The sequence below is a fragment of the Suncus etruscus genome, chromosome 17 (assembly GCF_024139225.1).
Source record: "Suncus etruscus isolate mSunEtr1 chromosome 17, mSunEtr1.pri.cur, whole genome shotgun sequence".
Lineage (NCBI taxonomy): Eukaryota > Metazoa > Chordata > Mammalia > Eulipotyphla > Soricidae > Suncus > Suncus etruscus.
The window spans coordinates 12280988-12308943 of NC_064864.1; the positions used below are offsets into that span (position 1 = coordinate 12280988).

Genomic DNA, 27956 nt, shown 5'->3' on the forward strand with positions numbered 1-27956 from the left:
TGCTTCCACTATACAGAGAACATTATCTGCTTTTATCTTGTCATAATTTCAGCTCCGATTGTCTACGTAGTTGGGATTCCCCCTGGATTCTCCTGCAATACCGCCAGGAAGAAAAGCTGCTTGTAAACTTTGTGAGCCATCTAATCTGTTCCCTGGGTGTACAGCATCACTATTCTTCCCTATTGATATCAAGAGAGTTAAAAAAAAGCCTCATAATCGTACCAATGTAGAATCAATTAAAAAAAAATAATGATGACAGTTAGAGCCAAATAACTAACCATCCACAGGCCTGGGAGATTTCAAACTGACACTACAGTCTCCAGCCCCGCCCAACTCCGGGCACGCAGGCGCAGAACCTTCGCATGAAGCCGCCGACTCTCAATGCGCCTGCGTTTAGCTGCCGGAAGCGCCTATCCACAATGAGACTCCCGCCTATCAAAGAAAAGCAAAGGCCCGTTGTTCCCGCCCAACGGCCGGCTAGCCAATCATCTGTCCCGCCGTGCTTTGGGCGGTTGATCCAAACTGACTCCGGAAACAGTGAGCCGAAGAGCGCGGCCCGGGCAAGGATGGACTTGACTGCAGAGACCCCGGCGGAAGATGCAGCCAGGGAGTAAGTGGGAGCCGCCTGGTGACTACCCATCGCGAGCTGGTGCAACTCTAGAATCCCCCTCATGGCTTATTGTTTGGTCCCTTCCACTGGTACAGCTTTTTGGGGGTTCTTTCTGCCGTACTGTGCTCCTGACCCACATCCCCCTCTTAGGCCTCTGCAGTGGCAATGAGCCTATTGGAACCAGATGGACCCTTTGCCCAGGCCTTCCCATTGACACTCGTCTAGGGATAATTTCTGGAAGGGAAAAGATGATTCCTGGAAGGGAACTGCAGACCCGGAGCCTCCACTGCATGCTGCCTGTTTTCACCATCTCTCCAGGGCACCTTTGGTTCCAGGGAGATTGCATACAAGGTTGCATCCTATAATTTTGTCTTCCTGGTACACAAGGCTTATCATGTTCCTAGTGGACCAGTTGATCCCATTTTGTAAGGTACTCATGTACCACCCAGGCCCCTGCCAGGGAGAACTTGGCCTAGATGTCTGCATAGAGCACCCCAAAGCACCACCTTCAGGGAGACCTTGCCTCCAGCTTGGTACCCCCTGAGTTTTGCCCTTCTTTGCTTTCAGATCTTTGATCTTCCTTGGCTTAAATTTAAGTGTTATTCTGGGAGCCAATTCCTATTTCTAAAGCTTTCTTTCTACTCCTAGTTCTTCTTGCTCTATTTTATTTACTGCCTGTCACTTTTTTTTTCTCTATCCTTTGAAATAACTTCTAAATTCAGCAGGGGGAAAATAAGAAATAAACAATTGTGTGTTGGCCTATTTAAAATAGTGTTTGCTTTACGAAAGAATAAATACGTTTAAAATGCTCCTGTAGTTTTCTTTTCTTCATCTTCTTCTTTTTTTTTTTTTGGCCACACCCGTTTGATGCTCAGGGGTTACTCCTGGCTAAGCGCTCAGAAATTGCCCCTGGCTTCGGGGGGGACCATATGGGACGCTGGGGGATCGAACCTTGGTCCTTCCTTGGATAGCGCTTGCAAGGCAGACACCTTACCTCTAGCGCCACCTCGACAGCCCGGCCCCCCCACCCCTTTTTTTTTTTTTTTGTGTAGTTTTCTTTTAAAATACATTCATATATATTTTTTTTCTTTTTACTTTGGTTTGATTTGGGGCACTGCCTGACAATTCTCAGGAGTTAGTTCTGACTCTGTACTTATGAATCAATCCTAGTAGTGCTCAGAGGATCTGAAAGGATGCTGAGGATTAAAATTAAATTGGCTACATGCAAGGCAAATGCCATACTCGCTCTGGCTCCTCTATTAGATTCTTCGTGAAATAAAATAATATTTCTATATCTGGGTCTAACAACAACTAAACTTCAGTCAGTTAATTTTACTGTTAATTTAGAATACATTACAATTTCAACCCTTTTATTAAGTTAGCAGTGGACAGAACTTAAGCTTCTGGAGGTCCTGCAAACCCAGAAGAGATGCTGATTATATTGGGGTTAGAGCTAAACTCTGCATTGATACACAAAATTCACATGTGCATATACAAGCATGGCATGTTCTCTAAATAAACAACTCAGGACTACCCTTTCTCCTGTTTTCTTACCCTTTCAGGGCTTTGGCTGAGGTCACAGAAATTCTAGAGCCTAAAGGACTACAGGAAGAGGCAGAACTACCTGCCCAGATCTTGGCCCAGTTTGTGGTGGTAAGTATGGAGACAATACATCTGAGGGGCTGCATGCATGCTGTGCAGACTGGTGGGCATCCTGGGAGGTTAAATGGTAAGGATGTTCCCTGCATTGCTCTCTCTTTTAACAGGATTCCCGAAAGAAAGACAAGCTGCTCTGTAGCCAGCTGCAAGTAGTAGACTTCCTGCAAAACTTCTTGGCTCAGGAGGATGCTTTCCAGGGCCTGGATCCTGTGGTTTCTGAAGAAACAAGCCGTGAGTATGCTGTATGGGAGGAGGAGATCATAAGTGAAAAGAAGATGGAGATCAGCAGGTCCGGTTTAATTAAAGAGAAGACTAATCCCAGTGTTGTAGGTAGCACAATGACCTGTTTCTTTCTTTCGTTCTTGGTGGCTTATCTCAGGGCAGAAGGCAACTGAAGCCAAGGAGCAATGGAAAGAACTGAAGGCCACCTACCAGGAGCATGTGGAGGACATCACAAGTTCTTTGACCCTGGTCCTTTCCAAGGTGGAAGAGACCCAAGAGAAGAGTTCTCAGCTCCAGGAGGCTCTTGAACAGCTTCAAACCAAGGTGCACCCTGGTGAAATGGGGTGGGAACAAAGATACAACTGGACTGGGAGAGGGAAACCATGTGGGGTTGGCACATTTGGCAACTGCTCAAAATCCAACCCAGAAAAACACTCTTTTTGCTATCCTACAGAAGCAAGTAGCAATGGAGAAATACAGAGCAGCCCAAAAGCAGTGGCGTTTGAAACAGGTGGGTTTATATATTGCAGTTTGTCCCTGTACCTTTGCAAGGATTTTACCCTCTGCCTGAAAACTTCTGCTTCTTCCTGCGAGTTTTTATTCCATAAGTACAACATGGATTCAAATCTCAGTGTTAGCACTTATTCCTCTTTGACTTTGGGCTGTTACCTGAATACCAGGCTTTTATTTCTTCATTTGTAAAATGGAGGCAGTATTTGCATCGGTTCTATAGAGAAATGGAGCATTGTTAGCATCTACTCTCAAGTTCCTACATATAGTAAAGTAAATATGTCTTATTGTCATTTTTGTACCCCTTTCCTCTAGAATGCTACACATTGGAAAAAAAAGTCCTGTTTCTTTTTTGTAGACTCATTTTTTCAAATCTGGGTTATTTAGCCCTCTCTTCTCCACAAGGTACCTCAAAGGGGAACAAGTGAAAATTGTGTACAAAGGGTTCCATGGCACAAGTCTAAGGGACCAACTGATAGGGCAGATTGGCCACAGGAAAGAAACAGTTGGAAAGAGGCTGCTATTAGAAAAGTTTGAGAAAACCTTCTTTTGATTCCTAGTCCTGCCTAAAGTGAATAGGGACCCTCTTTCCATTTGCAAGTCTGAAAAAAAAAATCCAAATCGCATCTATGCTGGAGGGTCAAGAATTATAACTTTACAGTCTTAACAAGTCATGTCTATATTTCCATTCCTGTCAGGAGAAACAGCTGCATTCTCTGGCAGAAGTTTCTGCAAAAATAAGGGAACGTCATACAGGGACAGAGCAGGCCCTTCAGAATCTAGAACAGGAACTTGAAACCCTGAAACAGAAGGCAGGACAGGAGCAAGACAAGCTGCAGAGGTAAGGCTGGGAACATGGTTTAGTAATCCATGATGGTCCCAACTAGATTCCTCCTTTCACATTTCTCCTTTTCTTTTCAGGCACGAGATCTTTCTCCAGCTGTTGTCCACCCTGCGGGGTAAACCGCTATCCCCTGAGTCAGAGAAAGAAATAGCCAACATCGGAGGTAAACCTTCTTGAGGATAAGCCCTAGCAGCTGACTTAGTACCTAGAGAATATTGGACTCATAGCAAGAACTGGAGAATGTTCTGCAAAATGAATGAGAAGTGGGACAGATAAGGAAGTGGAAAGAGGAGTGGTGAGATTTATCTGTAGCTTTATCCACCACCTATACCTTGTCTCTAGGGCTAACCATTTAAAATTTGCCAGAGATGTAATTGTGGCATAGATTCTCTAGAGAACATGAGGACATGAGGAAGAATCCTACATTAGATCAATCTTAATTCAGACCTGTTATTCAATAAGAGGTTTGTAGGGAGGTGTTATCTTTAGGTTACTTCTCTCTCAGTTTCTTGGAGTGGGTAAAAGATGGTACAAAGCAAAATATTTATCTTCTTTGAAGCTTAGTACTTCATCCCCATGTCTAGCTATGTCTCTTTCTTGTCTCTTCTTCCCTGACTTCGTGTGGACTTTTTACTTCAAAATGGACTATGATACCACAGTCTAGTCTTTTGACAACAATCCTTTCGGGTTAGGTTCTGGGTTCTGTTGATTAAAAGTCTTTCAGTTGTTTTTCTATTCATCTTTATCTGTAGGTGGAGAGAGCCACACTCAAAGAACAATAACTTAAAGTGTGCTGGGACTTGTATAAACAGATATCTTAGGCAACTGGCTGGCTTGGGGTTCCTATTCTGAGATCAATAATTTGGCCAATTGCTCAAATTAGCATGAAGCAAACTGTTCACCTTCTTTCAAGGAGTAAGAGAACAATTTGGTTATGTGATTTGGTTATGTGATTATCTATGGAAAGTAATTTTAATAACTGATACATATATGTGTCAATCCAACGTCATTTTTATACATCTTTAGGTCATTAAAAACTGAATCGTTCTTAGGAGACTCCCTTTATTTGGGAGGTCTTTATGTCTTCTTTATTGTTCATCATTTTTTATCCTTTGAACAAAACTTCTGAATTTAGCAGGGGGAACATATGAAAAAGAAATTGTGTTGGAGTATTCAAAATAGTGTTTGCTTTACAAAAGAATAAATAAGTTTAAAATGTCCATGAAATTCTCTTTTCTTTTAAAAAAATATTTATATATTTGTCTTTTTCTTTTAGTTTGGTTCGGTTTGGGGCTAGTCCTGACTCTACTCAAGATTCAATCCTGGCAGTACTCGGGGACCTTATAGGATGCTGGGGGTTAAAACTAGATTGAGGGCCCAGAGAGATAGCACAGCGGCGTTTGCCTTTCAAGCAGCCAATCCAGGACCAAAGGTGATTGGTTCGAATCCCGGTGTCCCATATGGTCCCCTGTGCCTGCCAGGAGCTATTTCTGAGCAGACAGCCAGGAGTAACCCCTGAGCACCGCCAGGTGTGACCCAAAAACCAAAAAAACCCCAAAAAACTAGATTGGGTACATGCAAGGCCAATACCATACCCGCTCTGGCCCCTCCATTAGATACTTCATGAAATAAAATAATATTGCTATCTTTGGGTCTAACAACCAATTTAACTTCAATTAGTTAATTTTAGTACTTAAAATATTAATTTAAAAAAACATTACAATTTCACCCTTTCCTTTAAGTTAGCAGTGTTCCAATATCTTTTAGGGATATCTTTTTTTTAGAGACAGTTGCCCATCCTTAGTCGTCTTATTCTGATCAGGCATTTTAGAAATAAGGGGCAATTTGAAATTATGTACTAAAATAGAGCTTATTTCTGATGTTTTTGTCTTATTTAGTTCTTAAAGATAATATACTTCTATGGGAATATGAACTGTTGTCTTGTTTGAAAATTTGATCTTGATACAAAAATACGTTACTTTGTTATGATACGTCATTTTAACCAGACAAAAATATAGGAAGAAAAGAGTAAGTTCTATTGAGGAATTATATCATAAAAATAGAAAATGTCTATATTTATGCATATGTATATATACACACATAAGAATTAGCAAGAAGGGGCTGGTGCTGTGGCACAAGCGGTAAGTCTAAGGCATCTGGCACCTTTCCGGTTTGATCTTTAGACATCCCATATGGTCCCCGCAAGCCAGGAGCAATTTCTGAGCACATAGCCAGGAGTAACCCCTGAGCGTCATGGGGTGTGGCCTGAAAACAAACAAAAAAATAAATAAATAAAATATAAATTAGCAAGGATAGCATAGATTATTATATGAAAGAAATGAGAGTGACTTTAAAACAATCATTGGATGGCATTTTGTAGAGATCCTATCACTTGCCTATGCTCAAATTCCTCTGCAGGAACATATATATGCATGTATATTTATATCCTTTATCCACAAACAAAATTTACTGGTACCCTAATACTTAAAATATTTATTGAATCGCATTTAGAAATTTCTTACTACCTTGAAATCAATTTCAAGCAAATAATTCCATTGAATGTCAGCTACGCACTAAACATAAGTTCTTATAATTTCAAACAACAAAAAAGAAAGACAATCCACAAGTCCAGATTTATATTTATGAAGAAGAAAGAAAAATCTAAAAAACCCATTCTACAAAGAAAATTATATTTGTTCTTGTTTAGAACTAAGAATTTGAACATTTTGGAAGCACCAAGGGTGATAGTATAGAACAGGGGTGGCGAACAAGTTCGACACAAAGAGCCAAAATTTTAAACTGAGAGTCAGAGAACCACACCACTCAGTGACTTGCCAAAACAGACAAACACTCACACAAAAGCATATAATTTTAACAATAATATATTAAACACATATTGCATTTTGCCTTTTTGAGTGAGGGTCAAAATCCTGCAGTGATGGTGAGGGTGTGCTGCGTCCTCCACACGAAGAACTAACGGCAAGATGGGACCCAACATGTACCACACGGGTTCCCCGCTCGCTGGCCCGTGCAGTTGTTTCCAAGGGATGGAAGACGATGCCGCAGCCTGGGGGCCGGACTCCACGATTGGAGATTTCTCCTCAGGTCCCTCCTCAGAAGCAGCAGAACAAAATCCAAACTTGGCAGAGCCGCATTCATTTTGGCCGGGAGCCGCATGCAGCTTGAGAGCCACGTGTTCACCACCCCTGGTATAGAAGATAAAAATAATTTTGTGAGTTAAGTATAGGAAGTGAGAGACATAATGACCAAGCAGAAATGAGAGTTAATAATGCTTGATGGCATTTAATAGTTAACCTTAGTAGGAAGTCAAAGCTTTCACCCGGAAATGAAGAATTTTTTAGCAAAGCATATTCAGATAGATTTTAATCTGTTGAAATAATTTTAATCTGTTGAAATAAAAAAAAAGTCATCACTAGCGAGGACTTTTATGATTTCTGGGAAGAAAGCACATTTAGAAAGTAATAAATAATTTTCATTCTCTTAAGGTAGACTTCTTTCTGCATAGCTCTTCCTTATAATTGGAGTCTGCTTTACCACATCATCTAAAGAGCTAAAATCCATTTTAGTAATTAGAACCATTAAAACAACATTGGAGTGGCATCAGAGAGGAGTTTTCATAAGATGCTTCCACTTAAAAATAAATATAGTGATCATAATTAGAAATCCTGCTCCTACACATCAGACTAAAAAAGTAATCACTAAAGCAGTTCAATAACATTAGATTTCATAGATGGTGGTAGCAGTTAGCAAACAAAACAGGTACACACGAATTAGAAACTGATGAACTACAATCCTTTAATCTCTCAGCCATAAAGTAAAATGATTATATTAAAGAATAGTGATCTACTGCATATCAATTAGCAAAATGAGTATGATTCTAAAACTTATGTCAAGACTACCATAATACAATTATGTTGAGAAATACTGATATACTGGAATCACAAGATTAGAGGACCATAGTGTTAGGCGTCTGTCCTCTTTGATACTTGCAGTTAGGGTCTTCTAAATGTTTTGAAAAAGGTAGGACAGATGAAAATAAGTTTGGTTGGTAGAAGAAAATGATCCACATTGTTGTCCTCCCACTGTACTAAGTAGTACTAGTAGTTTGTATTTTCAGAAAGTTATTTGCTTAAGTTTAATTTTCTTAAGGAACATGGACAGTACTACACTTAGGTGCTTGCTTTGCATGGGCTGACCAGAGTTTTATCTCCAAATTCCCATTTATTCCCCTAAGCCCGCCAGGAGTGACCTTGACTGGAGAGCCAAAAGTAAATCATAAAACTGTCAGGACTTCACACACACACACACACACACACACACACACACACACACACACACACACGTTCCCCAAATTCTAATTTATTCCCCTAAGCCCACACACAGAGTTTATCCCCAAATTCTCATTTATTCCCTTAAGCCCACAATGAGTGACCTGTGTGTGGAGAGCTAAAGTAAATCCTGAACATTGTCAGGAGTACAAACACACATACACCTTTTTTTTTTTTTTTTTTTTTAATATTTTGGGTTATATCTGGCAGCACTCAGGGGCTACTTCTGGCTCTGAGCTCAGAAATCCCTCCTGGCAGGCTCATGGGACCATGTGGGATGCCTGGGTTTGAACCACTGTCTGTTTTGGATCCGCTGCTTGCAAGACAAATGCCCTATTGCTGTCCTATCTCTCTAGCCCACCCCTATTCTTTTTAAACTCAAAATGTCAGTGGTATTCCTGGTATTTGTGATTTGAAAAAGAAATAGACAAATTCTAGGTATATATATTTTGTATAGTATTTATGGGGTCTTCAGGCAAAACTATGCTTAGATTCTAAATAATGAAATTATATTAGTACTCATAGTAGGTTTCTTTGGGAAATATATTTTCTGCTAGACCTGTTGTAATATTTTGTCTTTATTTTTTAAGTCATTCTGAAGATACCTGGAAACATCAGGAAATCATTTTGTTGCAATACTGATTGCTATCAATGGTTTTCTATTTTTTACCTGAGTATTTTGTTAATTTTCAAGGAAGTTAAGTTGTGGCCTTGTTTATTTTTAAGTTGTGTATTAGGAGGTTAGTGTATTAGCAATAAGTTCATTTTTGTGCTGTATTGGAATTGAAGAAGTTGTTTATTTATGTTTGTTTTTTGGGGGGGGAGGGCACACCCTGTGAACCTCAGGCATTGTTCCTGGCTATGAGCTCAGATATCAATCCTGGCCAGGGGACCTTTTGGGATGCTGGGCATCGAACCAAGATCCATCCTGAATCTGCAAATGCCCTACAGCTGTGCTATTGTTTAGGCCCAAGGTGTTTGGTTTTTGAACTGTTTGAAAGTATATACTTGCTCGTTTAATCTCATTTTTTTTGTTTTTTTGGTCTACATCTGGTGGTTTTAAGGGGTTACTTGTGACTCTGTGCTCAGTCTTTCTAATACTTTCTTTGGTATATTAAATTATATATTTTATTTTATATTTTGTATTTATTAAATTATATTATATTATATTATATTAATGTAACATAAAATGGAAATATATGCAAAATAGAAAAATTAATGTCCAAACATTTTCCAGTCAGTACTGCATTCATGGAAGTGGGAGTGCTTGGAAGAAAACTGGATAATCTTTGGCCTTAGACTTTAAGATATTATACATTTTGTTCTCAATTCCCTAATTTGTAATTTTTTTTATTTTTGTCTTTTTTCTCCTTTATGCCATACACAGTGATGCTCAGGGGTAACTCTTTATTTCTGCACTCAGGAATTACTCCACCATAAGGTGGCTTTATGGCATGCCAAGAAAAGAACCTGGGTCAGCCGCGTGCAAGGCAAGGGCCCTCCCCATGGCACTATTTCTCTGACTCTTTTCTTGAGATATTTTGAATTAGCATAATTTCATTTGCAGTGAATAAACATTTCTTTGTTTTTACTTATAATTATGGATTAAGTGGAGTGATAGTATAATGGATAAGGTGCTTGCTACCCAAGTTCAGTTTCCAGCACCTTTTTGGTCTCCCACACCTGCTAATGTAAGTGCTGAGCACCACCAAATGTGTCAAAACACTAGAAAATCGACAACCAAAAGAAAAATAAATCAAATCCCTAGTTTTATTAAGCATCACTAGTTGCAAAGCATGCTTGTTTACTTATTTTTATTCTAACCAACCCATACCAAACTTATTTGGAAAAATAAAGAGAAAACTGAACCTGCTAATTTTTATCACTTATATGTAATATTATGCTAAATATATCTGGCATAGAAATAACCCTATGAAAAAAAACAGGACACTTTTTAAACATTGTGTTTATCTTTAGGAAATGTTCTTAAAAATCGACTAGAAATTCTAAGATCAAGTTAGCCATTATAGCATAATTAGCACACAAACAATTCATGTATCCTCTGATCACAGACATCTTTTAATATACACGCCAGTGATTTTGAATTTGAGTAAAGAACGTTGTAGGGAACTTACTATGAAATGAGGAAGAAAGAGGTGGCAACCTTAAGAGAGAGACTACCACTTTCCACTCTACCGACCTCATCACCTGGGAAAGAGCCTTGGGAAATATAGGACTTTATGAAAATCTGTTATGTGCACCTGCCTAGAACAACCTTTCATCTCACTAGCTCTACAACGTACTCTTCAAACTGCACCAGAGTCATACTTATTCTATCTGTCATAGGAAATTATCTCTGCCACCAGATGTGTCAGGTGACCGCAAATCTAAGAGTGGAGCTAGGAGATGCTTTCTATAGGAAAGGAAAATTAGTTTTAATTTCTACCTAGAGAACATCACCTGGGTAGATGGTGGAAAGAATTTCAGGAGCAGATGAATAGTGAACTAGAACATTGATTTCAGAGAATATAAAGAATGAAAAAGAATAATGAATCGAAGGGAGAAGGCAGATTTCTCTAGATGGCAGAGAGCCTTGAATGGCTTTTGGGGTGTCTATATATGACAGATATTTATGTTGCATTGGCTGGAATTTTCTAGAGACCTAGGAATTAACGAAGAGGAAGACTTTAGAAATTAGTGTTGGTCTTTTCATTGTCTTTTGTTTCTGTTGACACTTTTCTCGTGTAGTCCAAACTTCTCTGTTACCTTTGCTGGCACCACTTGAAGACTTATTGGGCTATAGTTACTATTATTTACAAAGTGGGTCCTGCCTTTTAATGTATTTTTGACTATTTTAGGCCTAGGAACAGACTAACTTAAGTCACATCCATGTTTAATAATTCTAGGAACTCACTGTCAGCTAGCACCCACCCACCTCCTCCCAACCCCACCTATCTGCCTACTCCAGGCTGTTGCAATTTTATGGTGTGCAAAATTCTAAATTAGCTTTGAGCCCTAAGGATATAAATGTCCTGTATAAGATTCTAAGCTGTCACTTGTATGACAGAAGTCATTAGTCATCCTTTACTTTTTTCTAATGACCATAAAAGCAATGGGCCAGATCTTCCTATCCCCCACTCAATAGTACCCTTTTCTGTGACAAATAGTTGATAGGCATTTAGCATAGAATAGAAGTTAAATATTTTTGATCTGCTATCTAAAATACGTTATAATCAATATGACATCAATATAATCAATGTGCTATAGATATATGTCAAGTGATGTCGGGTGAGGTGTCCTAATTCCATGAGTTGGTATAGTTCTAAGGAATGGAAGTGGTAGGATGAATAACTGGCATTTATAGAACATATGCATTTTCAGAGAGGTCAAAGCATACTCTAGGGAAAGTAGTTAAAAAAATAATCCATATTATAGAGTGTGTTATACAACTTTGGAGGCAAAAATAATAATATTGTGCTTGAAAAGTGTACTATATGTGGAATGAAACTGAGATCATTGTATTATACCAAAGTGGCAGTTGGGTAAATTAAATAAATGACTACATCCTAAGAAGTTTTAAGGGTAGACACAAAAGCAAATTGATAGGACATTATTAATTTTTGGTTATTCTCAATATTGATTTTGTCACCTATTTGTCTTTTCAGTGAAAACATAGTTATTTTTTGCCAATTCATGATCGTTAAACAAACATTGCTAGTTATTTATAGTTTTTGAACATTGCTGCTTTCTGTTCCATTTTGTTTTGTCTTAGGGTCAGACCCAGTGGTGCTCAGGGCTTATTCTTGGCTGGATGCACAGGAGACTCCTGGCCATGCTTAAAGAACTATATATGGAATGTCAAAGTTATCAAACTTAGCTCTGCTGTTCCAGCTCGTTCTGTAACATTTTTATCCCTTGATATTATTACCATTTTATTTTATTTATTCTTTTGTGGGGGCATATCCAGTATATGGTGGGGGCTCATGCCTGGCTTTGCGTGGGGTCAAGCATGGTCTCCATATATAAGACAAGCACTTTACCCACTGTACTATCTATCAGAGTCAAAAGTAAGACCCAAGCATAGCTAGGTGTGGTCCAAAAACCAAAATATTAATAATAATAATAATAAATTGCTACATGTACACACATATATGATGTGCCTGGAAATCAGGTGGAAAAATTTCAAGAAATAAAAATCCTTAAACCTCCAAAGTATTGCTTGTTTGCCAAATATAATGCTAAACTTTTGTTTACTTACTTGGGAGTTATTTCAGTGTTAGCCCTCTGATTGCGCCATTGTTCTGACTACGGATAAAATTTATTTGTGCTAATTTAAACTTGGCTTGAGGATAAGGATATACACAAGTGGTAGAGAACATACCTAGCGCGTGTGAGGCACTGGCTTTAATCTTTATTCTGACATGTGCCTTCCTGTCATCAACGGGTATAGTGTTGACTCAAACTCTGCTGGATATGGTATATAAAAATAATACTCCATATTTAAACTTGCCTTAGAAAACTTCCCTCAAAGCTATACAACCTTCTTTCACTCAGTTTGCTGGCCAAAAGGAGGCAATCATGATAAAGGTAGAGACAGGATGGAGGGAGCCTAGATCTTTCCCATCTAGAATAAAACTGAGTAAGAATGATTTTGTTGGACCTCTGTGGCAGAAAGTGGCAGGAAGTGGAAGATCACAGAAAGTAGAATTTTCCATTAATATTAAAGGAAAAATAAACTTGTATTGTCAGGTAACTTAATTCTTCAGGATCTAATTCTGACTGCCTCTCAAATATAAATAGAAAATACCTTTAAAATTTTGGTGATAATAATTGAATATTTTAATACTTTTTGGACTAGAAAAATCCACTTCTTGAAGAATTTTCATCTCAAAGAAATTAGTCTGAAAAAGGGATTTTGGTCAAAAGTGGAGATTTTAATCTTATTACACTTCACATTCCTCACTCCAGAGATAATATTTATACATCTGCTTTGAAAAAAATTATATATAAACTATAGCTTATGGGTATTTAGGAGAATGGAACAATCTGGAACAGTTTGCTTCACACTTAGATGTACAAAGTATACAAATTATAAGCCCTTTTAAAAAGAACTGTTAAAGTGACTATTTCCTGGTGCCATACTTGCTACCAGATACATTTTATCTGGTAGATTTATAATATGCCTAGATTGTATACATCAGGGAAACTGCGTATTACTGCTTAGAAAATAACATGTTTTTTAAGCTGCCAGATTTTGTTGTTGGTTGTTTTATCATTGTCATTTATTTTGAATATTTCTATCAGTATTTGTGCTTCTCTTTCTTTGATATATTATATTTACTTTATCTTACCTATAGGTCAGTTTCCTTACTATAGTTGAAAAGTCTATGAGAAGCTTAGTGATTCCCATTGTAAATATTAATCAAAATTTCTTAAAAAAATATTGGCTGAAGAGTTAGTATAGTGGATAGGACTTGCCATACACATGAGTTATCCAACTTCAATCCCAGCATCCTATATTTTCCTCTGAGCACGACCATGAGTGATTCTTGAGTGCAGAGCCAGAAGTTAACCCCTAAGTATAGCCAGGTATGGCTCAACAACAAACCAACAAAATAACAGCAGCCTGGGGAAATAGTGTAGCATGTAAGGTGCTTGCCTTTGCACACAGCAGACCCTTGGCTAAGCCACGCTCTGCATATGGTTTATATATCCCCAACTGCCTCTAGGAGTAATCCCAGAGCACAGAGACAGGAGTAAGCCTTAACCACTGCCAGGTATAACACAAAATAAAACAAAGAAGCACTCTTAATTTTATGTATATATTTTTGGATCTACACTCTGTTTTGTTTTAGTGAAAAGTATTGTTCAAAGACTGCAATGACATTCTCTTTAATTTTTCAAAGTCATACAATCTTTAAAATGTCCTTTGTAATTAATTTTCCCAATCTCTCCCTGCCCTATGCATTTAACCTTCCATCAGTTACATACCCGTGTGTATGAATGCCGTTTAAGATATGTTTTTTTTTCTCATTTTTCACCTTGAACTTTTGGCCTGAAGGATTATTTGGGTAAGAATTTCTCTAATATCGTATTCAAAATTGGATAAAGTAATTAGAATGGGATGAATTAATGAGTTTCAAATAATCTCTTTATGCTACAAGTATAATTAGCATAAATAAAAATTTATTTTCAACATGATGATATTTCAGAATTATCTCTGGATTTTTTTTAGGATAAATGAGTTGCCATAGCAATGCTAGTTAGATGTGCTAGTGCAGGGAAAACTTCAAATAAGAAAAGTTTTTATTCTATCTCCTGAATTGGAACACTTATTTAATTATTCCTATTATTTGTTTTTGTAACATTTTAATAGACCAAGTAGTTTTCAGCAGTTAAAATTTGCCTTATGAGCAGTAAAACTAATATTTTTATTACTTCATCATAAATAGGAAGTATATTTTAAATACCTTGGCAAACCTTTACAAAATATTGTGTTTATCACAGGTATCTTTGACGTTCTTCAAAGAGCCAAGATTTGCTCTGTTTATTACTGTAATCACACATTTCAATTTGTACTTAGATATTTTTCTGGAAAATACTGTTACCATTTTCACTGAGTGCTAAGCCCATATCTACTTTATTTGTATACATTTTTAAATGCAGTGTCTATTGCAGGACAGAGGGCTTATATCTTTGCAATATGTGATGAGATTTGTTCCTCTTATGTGATATAACTTTGGCATAGACTGAATTTACTAAGTACTATATTTGTATGCATACAAAACTGCAAATGAATTGCTGTAGATGAAGCATTAAAAAATTAAAGTAATAAAAAAACATACTTTAATGAGTGAAGTAGGTTTGTTCCATTCTATGATATAACATTCTAAAATATATACCGGTTGTATTTTTGGTGAAATATACTAAAAGTTGTTAAATATTTATTTATTTATTTATTTTATTTTGGTTTTTGGGCCACACCCATTTGATGCTCAGGGGTTACTCCTGGCTAAGTGCTCAGAAATTGCCCCTGGCTTGGGGGGACCATATGGGATGCGGGGGGATGGAACCGCGGTCCTTCCTTGGCTAGCTCTTGCAAGGCAGACACCTTACCTCTAGCGCCACCTCGCCGGCCCCAAATATTTATTTTTAATATAGAGTTTGTAATATATATATATATAATGTACATTAATGTAGTGTCATTAGTCACATTGTATTGCTTTATAACCATCAGTACATCAATTTTATCTCTTCTATCCATTTTATCTTCTTGTAAACCATCACATCTATCTCTTCTGCAAAAGAAGAACATATGCATTTAAATAATAACTCTAATCTCACCCCAACCACACTTCCAATAGTCACCTTTCTAATACTTAACTCTATGAAACTATATACTCATATAAGCAGAATACTCTCTACTCATAAACCTCATATAAGCAGAATCATACAATATCTATTATGTTTAACTAGCTTATTTCTATTAGTATGATGTTTTCAGAAATTATGACTGTTGCAGCATAATTTTTAAGTCTGAAAATATTTAATTCTATATTCTATATTTTATGTATCCATTGATCTATCACTGCAAACTTGGGTCATTTCCCCTTTTGACTTACTGCTATGAATGTGAGTATACAAATAGTCATGTAAATTCTTTTGAATGTATGCCCAGAAGTAGAAGATACTATGATTCCATCACAAATTGAATCACCATGAACTATTAATTTAGTCCTGTGAGGGTGTCTGAAAATGATGAGATCAAAATGGTGGCAAGGGTTTGGAGAAGATGAATTACATATACATACCCGGTGGCATTGTGAACTAGTGTGATTACTGCGGAAAACAGTATGAGGTTGCAGAAAGGGAACGGGGAAGAGGGGAGGACAAATTTGGTGGTGGGTATTCCCCTGATTCAATGTTAACATGTACCTAAAATACTAATGTGAAAGATATGTAAGCCACTATGATCAAAATAAAAAGATAACTACCTTATATTAAACAGCTCTCCTGGGTTGATATACAAAAGTCAAAATCGTTTTATCATATAGAAACATATATAAATATATATGTATATACATATATATTGTTTGTTTTGGGGGAAGACATACCCAGTGGTGTCCAGAGCTTATCCTGGCTCTGAACTGAGGAATCACTCTTGGCCGGCCCATGGTACCAACCATATGTGGGGCCTGAGACCAAACCCATTTTAGTTGTGTGCAAGGCAAATAGCCCTACCCACCAATCACAGACACAGTAGCAAGTATTTTTCCCCATAGCAATTTATAAAAATAGCTCAGATGAAATACTACTTTCAGAATTGTTAATGAAGTCAGACACAGACTATGACAGCTTTTATGACTCCAATTTTTTTGCCATCAGTATTCACATTTTTACTTAACATGTAGAATATAAAATCTAAATGGCAGAGTTTGTTTTTACGTGTGTCATAAAGATGGCAATCAAAGAGCTGGATGCCCAATCCTGACGTTGATATTCTTATATTCTGTATATATATATTTTTTGATTCAGGAATGGAACCCATATCCTCATATTACTGAGGTCCTTGTAAAAACTATAAGATAAATTTGTACAATTTCATTTCTGGCTTCTCAGCAAGGTGCTCCTCCACTGAGGTGAATCTGGCATAACATCATAAGCAAAAAGCCAGGTGTAGAGAAATGAGAGGTCTCATGGCCAAATTAGCGACCAGCTGTGATACACAATTGGGAGCCCTCTCTGCCGAGCATGACTCTTGGCACATTTGATATATATCAGCTCTGTTTCTATTCAACTCTTCATCTGTATAGCATCTAGGGACTTGTCTACCTGCCAATCACACACATATACACAATAGCAAAGATTTTCCCCATAGCAGTTTATAAAAATAATTCAGACAAGAGACTACTTTCAGAATTGTTAATGAAGTCAGACACAGACAGTGACAGATTTTATTTTCCCCAAACTCCAAATCTTTTTATAATGCCAGAAAACCTTTCCCAAAATTCCCTCTGCTAAGCAGTGATATACTTTTTGCAGTAAGTAGTGTAAAATGGAGGTAGTGCTAGAAAATGAACTCTAAATATTAGATTACTGAGCATTGTGCTTAGACTACATTTCATTTTCAATATTTCCTATGATTTGTAATAAACTCCAAGCAGTGAATATTGAATCCAAATACCATTGAAAAAATGTGGTTTTTCTTACTTTTTTTCTCATATCACTTCCTAGTTTTAGAAATTATTTTACCTACATTCCCTAAATGTACTATATTTAGAATTTTTAATGCCATTTTACAAAATACATAGTTCTAGATCAGATCTTGTTGAAAATATAGCATAAGAAAGTCTTTAAATAAAAATAAAGTTTAGAAAGGAAATTTGGGGTACTAGTTTGGAAGGAGAATTATCATAATTATTAAAAATATCTAAGTTTTGTTTTTTTTCAAGGATCTGAAAATCAGTCATCCTGAGATAGACTATGGTATAGATGCGGTAGAGTTGTAGATTGTTTGTTAGGAGTTCAGTTTTATTTGAGATGTCAGCATAAGAATTTAGGTGGATTGGAGAACAGCAGTTGTGTTCTAAAGATTGAATAGGGTAGATGTCTGTAATTGAGATAACCTTTGAGAGGAGGGGAATGTCATGCCTAACTGTAATCAGGACTTACTCTTGGTTCAGTGGTTAAATGCATAAGGATCATTCCTGGCAGTGTTCAGGCATCATATGAGGTGACACAGATTGAACCAAGATCAGCCACATACAAGGCAAACACCTTGCCAGCTGTACTATCTCTATAGCCCTTATAAACCTATTCACTATTGTTTAGCTATTAAATTAGATATGATCAGTAAATGTATGAAGATGGAAAGAAAAGGAATCCCAAGATGAAGAAAATGCAGTAAAAGAAGCAAACGGGTGTTTAGTGAAGGAGAAATCACTATGTGGTGGGTCCTAGTGTGTCTCTTCTGAAGGCAATTATTTTTTCAATGAAAGTGATATCATCATTTTTTCTTTATTTTATTTATTTCAGCATTTTTTTATAACTGGATTTGGACTTTCTACTATCAGCAATCACCCCCAGGGGCCGGAGTGATTGCACAACACTAGGGCATTGCCTTGCATGGTGCCCCAAGATGGATCTGGGTTCGATTCCTGGCATTCCATATGGTCCCCTGAGCCTGCCAGGAACGATTTCTGAGCACAAAGCCAGGATTAACCCCTGAACACTGCTGGGTGTTGCTCAAAAACAAAAACAAACAAAAGAAGAATCAATGCCAATCAAGAATATTCCAAGGTTTTAGGCAAATTTCATGATCTCACTTTGATGATTTGTGTACCTTTTCTCTTGTAGAATTGTAAAAAGAACCCAGAAACACCATTAAATATTATTGAAGGTACATGTATTAATAATAATAATAAATAATACTAGGAGCTGGAGACATAGATAGTTCAGTGGGAAGGGCACATGTCTTTCTGAATCCAACCTGGGTTTTATCTCTACCACCTAATATTCTCCCGGGATCTAATCAGAAGTAATTCCTGAGTACAGAGCTAGGAGTAACCCCAGAGCTCATCCAGGTGTGGTCCAACTCCCCCCCAATACTAATAATGATGATAGTTAAATTTAAATTGATTTTAGGTTCAGTAGTGAGTCACAGAAGCAATGCTTTTTCGTTATTTTGTTTTCTGGATATAGAGTCCTATGGAAACTTTAACCTACTGATTTTTGTATATGCATAAATGAAAGTGCTAATAAAATCTCACAAAGAACAAGAATTATATACCTTTAATACTTGTTTTAAGTTTTCAAAGGGTATTGTTTTCTTACAAATTTATCATTATGCCTATCATTTTTTCTCAAACACTTCCCTTTAAGAAGACTTAAGGGGCTGGAGCGGTGGCGCAGATGTAGGGCGTTTGACTATGATAATTGCCTTGCATATAGCTGACTTTGTTTAAATCCAAGACATTCCATTTAGTCCACAGAACTCCTCCAGCAGTGATCCTGAACACAGAACCAGTAATAAACCTTAAGAACAACAAAGTGTGGGAGAAAAAGAGTAAAATGAAATGGAGAATATTTTTCCTTACTCTTTTTATTTTTATCATCACAAATTTATTGCGATGTAGAAATTACAATACTGATAGTCACACTTTCAAGCACAAATTATTCCTTTACCACAGTAGCACCAAAGAGCAGGCTTTTATCCACCAGTGTCCAAAGGACTCCTCCAAACTCATCCCGTACCAGGCTCAGTTCTATAAACAAAATCTTCTGTTCTGCTGAAGATTTTGACCATTTGTTCATTCGAGGAGCCTCACTATAGTTACTGGGATTTTGATGGATTGCATTGGATTTGTACAGTACTTTGGGTTGGATGGTCATTTTGTCAATGTTATTCCTTTCATCCTATGCATATGGGTTAATTTTCCATTTCCCGTTGTTTTATTTTCTATTTCTTTCATAATTTTTTAGGCTGTCATGAGATTGTAGCAATATCATTTTGTTTAAATTTATGTCCTGCAACTTCAAAATTTTATATCATGGTTCAAAAATATATGAAAACTAGGGGCTGGAGCAGTATCACAGTGGTAGGGCATTTTGCCTTGCACAGGCTGACCTAGAATGGATCGCGGTTAGATTCCCCCAGTATCCCATATGGTCCCACAAGCCAGGAGTGATTTCTGAGCACATAGCCAAGAGAGTAACCCCTGAGCGTCACTGGGAGTGACCCAAAAACCAAAAACAAACAAACAAAACATATGAAAACGAAATGAGAAACTAGTGTAGTTTTAATTTTTCCAATAGTTGGAAATGTATTATTTGCATGTGAGTTAAAGTTTAATACTCAAAGATTAATTACTTAAAATAATTCTTCGATATTTTGCTAAAACACAAAATGTAAACCAAGCTGATTTGGAAATTTTATCCACAGTTCACATCCACAGTTCACTGTTACTCTATTTTACTTTCATTATTGGTTTAGAGTCTACCACACCATATTAGAGTATTTAATAAACAGGTAACAAATAATTGAATTTACAATGCTCTTAATATTGATTTTAATAAAATCAAGGTTTACTTTAATGCCTTTTTTGGAAAAAATAAAAATAAATATTTTGATAATATATATTTTTAACTATTTAGAAAATCACAACTGCTGATTTAGAATATCTAATGAAAAATGAAATATTAGAAAAAGATGCTGGAGTGATAGCACAGCGGGTAAGGCGTTTGCCTTTGCATGTGGCTGACCCGGCATGCCATATGGTCCCATGAGCCTGCCAGGAGTGATTTCTGACTGTAGAGCCGGGTGTGGCCCCAAAACAAATACATAAATAAATGACAAGCCATTTTTTAAAAAAATATTAGAAATAAATATATCATACTTAATCAGTTTCTATTATTTTAATTTTCAGTCACAGTATGCCAGGACCAATGTAATTATAAATTACAGATTTGAGGAATCTTTGAAAATTGAAATGTTTGGTGTATAGTGTACATATGCATATATAGGCATAGTCCACATATACCTACTTAATATACAGTTAAAATAAGCTATAGTTTAGATTCTGAAATAAGCTAAAGCTGAATTTATTCATTTCCTTTCTAAAGTACAAGATACTTGTCTATAAAAACTGCAAGAAATCTGGTATCCAGATGCATGTTTCCTATTGTTAAATGTAAAATCTCCCCCTTGACAGCTGGTGACTGCAAATGAGTTTAGGAAGCAGATGATGGCAATAAGTTAAATCAGCACAGAAATCTACATAACAGCCAGCTACTCTAACAGTACAGATCAGACTTCATCACCCACTGGGCCTCCAGATATGACAGAAAAATTTCTTCTAAGAAGTTTTACTTAAAAAGAAAAAGAAGTTCCACTTCTACTGATTTCAAACTCTATGTCATGCAAACATCCTATCCTTTTAGTAAAGGTATCATTATAATTGCCAGGTAATTCTGTTAAAATTTAGCTCTGAATGTTTTTTTTTTTCAAATTCTCAAGGTTCTTTATAGAAAATAATCACATTTTTATGATACAGAATATAGATTTATTCCATTTTTTGAACTGGTTCATATTTTCATAGGATGAAATCTTTCTCTGTGTGTATATACTATGAATAATGGGGCCTGTACACATTCAAGAGTTTAGAGAATGTTATATTTAGATCTTAAGTTTAGAACTATAAGGTCAGAAAGGAAACATGTAGGAAACTGCCTTTTATTTCGAGGTATTCAGGTAACTGAGGGAATTGCACTTAGGCACTATATCATTGAAAGCATCTATTCACTCTTTTGAACATCTCTCTTACTTTTCATGATAAATTTGAAACTATAAATACATCTTAAAAGATCAAAATCAGTATTTACTGGCTTTCTGTGACTTTCAAGATTAATTATAAAATACTCCATTATTTTTAAAAGCATTACATTTTGTGAGCCAAGGTTTCTGCCATTATCTCAAATTATAGCATATTTAATTTCTAATAAAATATAATTTTGATTTCTATTCCCTTATCACTATTTAAATTTCTAATTCAATGCCTTTGTTTTTTATTTATAATATTTTTCTATTACTAAAAACTAATTTAGAGAGAGAGATTGTTCTAGGGATGTTATTTTAATATTTTTATCGTTCAAGATTCTAATGATACATTGCTTGTTTTTCTCTTTCACAGTAAAATATTTGCAAATTGAAACACTTTCCATGATATAAAGTCCTATAAAATTATATTTTGCCCCGTTTTCTTAATTTGATAAATATTTGATAAGTGACCACATGTGTTACATTTTTTTCTTAGTAGTAGGAATTCAGAATTAAATAGCACATATATAAACAGATATGTACAGTATAAAAATATGAACTATAATAGTGCTATGTGAAGTAAAGAAAAAGGAGTCAATTAAAGCTTGAATTTTAAAAACCTAAGAGTTCAAATATTTGCATAAATAGGGAATTAAGGTACAATTAGAGAAAAGAATATATTTGAAGGAATGATGGAGAATGAATCTAAAATATAGAGTGAAGAATTACCAGCTGTTACACAATAAATAATTGTATGTGATCTTTATGTGAAATGTATGATTATCATGGAAAAATTATATGTAGGATTTAGAGAAATAACAGAGACATTCATGGCTTCTATGTGAGTAAAAGAGGTAGGTTGAGAAGAGGGATTCACTAGGAAATATTTAGGTTAGAGCAAATGGGAAATCACTGGAAAATATAGAGAATTATGGAATGAAAATAGAGAAATAGAATAATTCCCATACAACTGCAGGTAAAATTGCATCACTCCAGTATATAAGAAAGATTGAATATATATATATATATATATATATATATATATATAGAGAGAGAGAGAGAGAGAGAGAGAGAGAGAGAGAGAAAGGATGAGGGGAAAAGATATTTTTGCTGAAAAATGATAATTTGATTCATTATTTAGTATCTTATTGAATACACATCTCTGAAGTAAGGTTTGTGAACAAAGGACCCTTGAATATGAAAAGGAGATAAAGAATCATAATAGATGCCTTATCTTTACAATGTTTTGAACTACTTCAACTAAATCAAATCAGAGAAAATATCTTTAAAATAAATTGACTTATAATATTGTCAAATTTGAGCTGACATACAATACCTAAGGGTTTCTTTTTTTGTCACATCCTTGCCAGCATTAGGTATATCTTATTCCATTAATGATAACTTTCTAAGTGAAATAATATAAAATTTCTTTGGAGTTATTATTTACTTTCTACTAAATGATTCATGATATTGAGAATTTCCTTTGCCTGTTTATTTTTAATGCCTTTTTGGTAAAACTATCAATTTTTAAATAATTGTCATTTTTGGTTACTGAGTTGCATATACTTATTTTTAAAATAATTAATTAATTTGGGGGAGAAAATAATCTAGTTAAACATATTAGAAACTTATATTTTAATATTAAGTCCTTAACCAATAGATAGTTGCAAATGTCTTCTCTCATTATTTAAGCCATCTTTTTTGAGAATCATTTTTACCGGGCAGAAGTTTTTTGTTTGATATGGTTCCATTAGTTAATGTTTTGCTTTTTATGTCTGTGTTTTTGTGATGTTCAGAAATAATTCCTAAATTTAAATAGATGAATACCTTCCTTCTATTTTCTTCTGGGAGTTTTACGGTATTGGGCCATATGTTAAAATATTTGACTTTGCATTCTTTTTGCAAGAATGAAGTTTAAATTTAGTATTCAACAAGACTGTCTTTAGCAATATTTGTTGTAAAGGCTGTCTTTCTTGTTTTGTCTTGTTTTTATCTCTTTTTAATATTACATGGCCATATTTATGAGAGCTTAATTTATTAATTGTTTTGTTAATCTGTCTACTTTTGTACCCAAACTGTACAATTTTTATAGCTTTGTAATAATAGTTTTACACCAGGAAGTATAATACTTCTGACTTTGCTTTTTTTTCCTCAGTATTATTTTTGCTACTTGTAGTTCTTTTGTGGTTTAAAATTGGTACTGTCTATTTCTGTGGAGACTATATTCAGTGCTTTGATGAAAATTAAATTTAATTTACAGAGACTGAGGCCATGCATTGGTAAATTAGATTCCAGATAAGTCTGACTAACAACTAGAAGCTAAGGAAACATCATTGAATACATACTCCTTTAAAAACCTTAGATAAAAATAATATGAACATTAAACTTGGACTTCTAGTTCAACAATTATATGCACTGTTTATTGATGAAGTAACCTACTTTGGGGTATTTTGTGACCACAGCCTTAGAAATATATATGCATAGATAAACGTACAATGCAGATATATAAATTGTCATTTTTTCACCTTTCTAAGGCTGTTATAACTCTCATTAATATACATATAGAGGACTAGAGAGAATTACCATGACAAGGGCAATTGAAATGATTTACTAATTTATGGCCCTAGATTTATGACTTTATATAGTTATTTGAATTATAAATGTATCAAGAAATTCATGAATTCATATAGTCTATATTCTTATTTCCTTCCCTTTAGAGATTCAAATCTATACATATTAGTAGTAAAACTCTATTACACCATGACATTAATATTTGACCAAATATAAAATTATTGGGGGGAAATATTACTTTGCTGTACAGTATCTAAGATTTACCCTTTCAAGTTAGTAATATTGTCTATGAAGTCCTTGAGGTAGAGTTGAAAGCTAGAACACTTTAAGGATATGTTAACTGACTAAGTAGAAAATATACCTTTCTTTTTGGATTGAATAGTGCTAAATTCTGCACAATCTTTGTCCAAAACCCTGGTTGTTTAACAGAACAAATGTGTTTTGTTACTAAACTTATAAGTAATGTTCTTCCATAGGATACAAGAAAGTCAAAAAAGTGTAGGGTTCTGGCCCCAGGGGTCCCACTTGTTTGTTCCTACAATATCACATTAAATACTTCATGCTTGGTTTTAATCACTTATTATTATTCCTATTTTTGTTATTATTCTTAATAATCAAGTTAATTAGTTAAAGTAAAACTAACTTTTATATTATTTTGACTTTAATATATTATATTAAATACTTCATTGTTGGTTTTAATCATTTTATTATTCTTATTTTTGTTATCGTTATTAGTCTTAATCAAGTAAACAACTAAAATAAACTAAGACAAATAAAATACATTTTCTATTTTATAGGATGTTAGCCGCTTTTAAATCAGAAAGCATTTTAATTTACTATATAAATCATCTAAAAATCACTCCCATTTTAGAAGCATATGATGACAATGTCACATTTCTAATCTCTGACCTATTGACATTACATTTATAATTTTATGTCACTCTTTTGTACTGTAATGAAATAAGTGATCCCTTTAAGAGCAGTTTGATAGTTCTGATTTATGCTGTGCTAAATAATCTGAAATATAGAGAATCTGTGTCAAACTCATTCAATTTTGAGTTTTTGTGCTTTAAGAGTAACTTTATTCTTTCATTTCCTTATTATTTCATCGATCTCACTATAAATCAATGACTAAAAACCCAATATCTTAATCTAAATCAGTGCTTTTTGTAGGTATCTATGTTTTTCTTTTTAAATATATTTTATCTTCATATTTTCATGGTGAGTTTTTTCATATTTTTCATATTGTGTCAAATATATTTTCATCCAGTATTTTCTCCATTCTTTATAGGTTATAAAAAGGCTATATCCTGAAGGTAGACATTTCAATATTATAAATTGTTAAATCATACCCTACTTTATCCAAAAAAAGAAAAATAAGGCAATACCAACTTTTCACTAAGTCTTCTTTATTAAGTGATGAAATTTTTTGAAATTTTAGAATTTGTAGCAACTAAGCAAATTTTATTTTATTTTTATACATATCTTTATTTAATCACCACAATTACAAGCATGTTTGTAGTTAGGTTTTATTATTGAAAAAGATAAAAAAAAAATAACACCCCCCTTCATCAGTGCAACATTCCCACCACCAAGTTTTGACTTCCAAAATTCTACCTCAATAGGTACTTTTGTTTTTCAATTGGCCTTCTCCCTCCTGCTTGAATTTGTGATGGTAGAATAAAGAAATGCTTGAGTTTGGCTTGGTGGTGCAGAAAGAGAGAGATCCTGAGACAAGAAGCCAAACTGACTTCATGATTCTGTCCTGACTGACTTGGCTATTTAATTCTATATGGCTACCTACTTGAGACTGATTCACCTGGGGTTGGAAATATGGAATATGGGGTGTGATTTTACAATAAATCTATTTGATGATCAGTGTGTGCTTTAACACATTATTAGCCATATATGTATAATTAAATATTTTATGTTCAATGATTCATAAGGTTATGTGCTTATACATTGAAATATGTCATTGAAATATGATAACTTCTAATTAATTTAATCACCTATAATGTTAAATATCATACTAGGATAAAGGATTTTATTGATAATAAATTAATAAACGTCAGGATATGCCAGTACTGCAGCCTTTTGTTATTATATAACAAAACAAAGTAAAATCTTTCCCCACCTGCAGCATATATGACATTAAATGGATGTATATTTGTTGGTATAATATTTTAATAAACATGTATAATAATTTAAAAATAATTCATATAAGACTAAATTCTTGACTTGCATTGATTATATATATATTATATATATATATATATAAGTGTATACACCTATAAATGAGACACCTGAAGATGGGAGGATATATACAATGTAATATGAAATACAATGTCCTTATAAATAGAAAAATGATATGTTACCCCTAGTGAGAAGAATGTCATGCATGATACTCTACTTAGAAAGCCCTAAAGACTCTACCAAAAAGCTTCTAGAAACAATAGACTCATATAGCAAGGTGGCAGGCTACAAAATTAACACACAAAAATCAATGGCCTATCTATACACCAATAGTAATAAGGAAGAAATGGATATTAAGAAAACAACCCCATTCACAATAGTGCCACACAAACTTAAATATCTTGGAATCAACTTGACTAAAAATGTGAAGGACCTATACAAAGAAAACTATAAAACTCTGCTCCAAGAAATAAGAGAGGACACGCGGAAATGAAAACACATACCCTGCTCATGGATTGGCAGGATTAACATAATCAAAATGGCAATACTCCCCAAGGCATTATATAGATTTAATGCGATCCCTCTAAAGATACCCATGACATTCCTCAAAGAAGTGGATCAGGCACTTTTGAAATTCGTTTGGAACAATAAACACCCTAGAATAGCTAAAGCAATCATTGGGAAAAAGAATATGGGAGGAATTACTTTCCCCAACTTTAAACTTTACTACAAAGCAATAGTTATCAAAACAGCATGGTATTGGAATAAGGACAGGCCCTCAGATCAGTGGAATAGGCTTCAATACTCAGAAAATGTTCCCCAGACATACAATCACCTAATTTTTGATAAAGGAGCAGGAAATCCTAAATGGAGCAGGGAAAACCTCTTCAACAAGTGGTGTTGGCACAACTGGCTAGCTACTTGCAAAAAATTGAACTTAGACCCCCCAGCTAACATCATGTATGAAGGTAAAATCCAAATGGATGAAAGACCTTGATATCAGATCCAAAACCATAAGATATATAGAATAACACATAGGCAAAACACTCCAGGACATTGAGACTACAGGCATCTTCAAGGAGGAAACTGCACTCTCCAAGGAAGTGAAAACAGAGATTAACAGATGGGAATATATTAAGCTGATAAGATTCTGCACCTCAAAGGAAATAGTGCCCAGGATACAAGAGCCACCCACTGAGTGGGAGAAACTATTCACCCAATACCCATCAGATAAGGGGCTAATCTGAATATATTAAGCTGATAAGATTCTGCACCTCAAAGGAAATAGTGCCCAGGATACAAGAGCCACCCACTGAGTGGGAGAAACTATTCACCCAATGCCCATCAGATAAGGGGCTAATCTCCAAAATATACAAGGCACTGACAGAACTTTACAAGAAAAAACATCTAATCCCATCAAAAAATGGGGAGAAGAAATGAACAGACACCTTGACAAAGAAGAAATACAAATGGCCAAAAGACACATGAAAAAGTGCTCCACATCACTAATCATCAGGAAGATGCAAATCAAAACAACGATGAGATACCACCTCACACCACAGAGAATGACACACATCACAAAGAATGAGAATAAACAGAGTTGGTGGGGATGTGGAGAGAAAGGAACTCTTATCCACTGCTGGTGGGAATGCTGTCTAGTTCAACCTTTATGGAAAGCAATAT

At 35.2% G+C, this 27956-nt stretch overlaps 1 protein-coding gene across 1 annotated transcript; it reads left to right on the forward strand.

The window, feature by feature from the left end:
* Nucleotides 1-557: 557 nt before the first annotated feature.
* On the forward strand, nucleotides 558-4022 carry ZWINT (ZW10 interacting kinetochore protein). The gene is made up of 7 exons (XM_049764560.1): nucleotides 558-610; nucleotides 2173-2263; nucleotides 2377-2500; nucleotides 2649-2815; nucleotides 2946-3002; nucleotides 3700-3842; nucleotides 3923-4022. The coding sequence occupies exons 1-7, from the start codon at nucleotides 567-569 to the stop codon at nucleotides 4020-4022; spliced, it is 726 nt and encodes a 241-aa protein (XP_049620517.1). The 5' UTR covers nucleotides 558-566.
* The last annotated feature ends 23934 nt before the right edge of the window (nucleotides 4023-27956 follow it).

Coding starts and splice junctions, on each gene's coding strand:
- ZWINT (XM_049764560.1), top strand. CDS start 567: ATGGACTTGACTGCAGAGACCCCGGCGGAAGATGCAGCCAGGGA. Junction 611..2,172: donor GCGGAAGATGCAGCCAGGGA/GTAAGTGGGAGC, acceptor TTACCCTTTCAG/GGCTTTGGCTGAGGTCACAG. Junction 3,843..3,922: donor GAGCAAGACAAGCTGCAGAG/GTAAGGCTGGGA, acceptor TTTTCTTTTCAG/GCACGAGATCTTTCTCCAGC.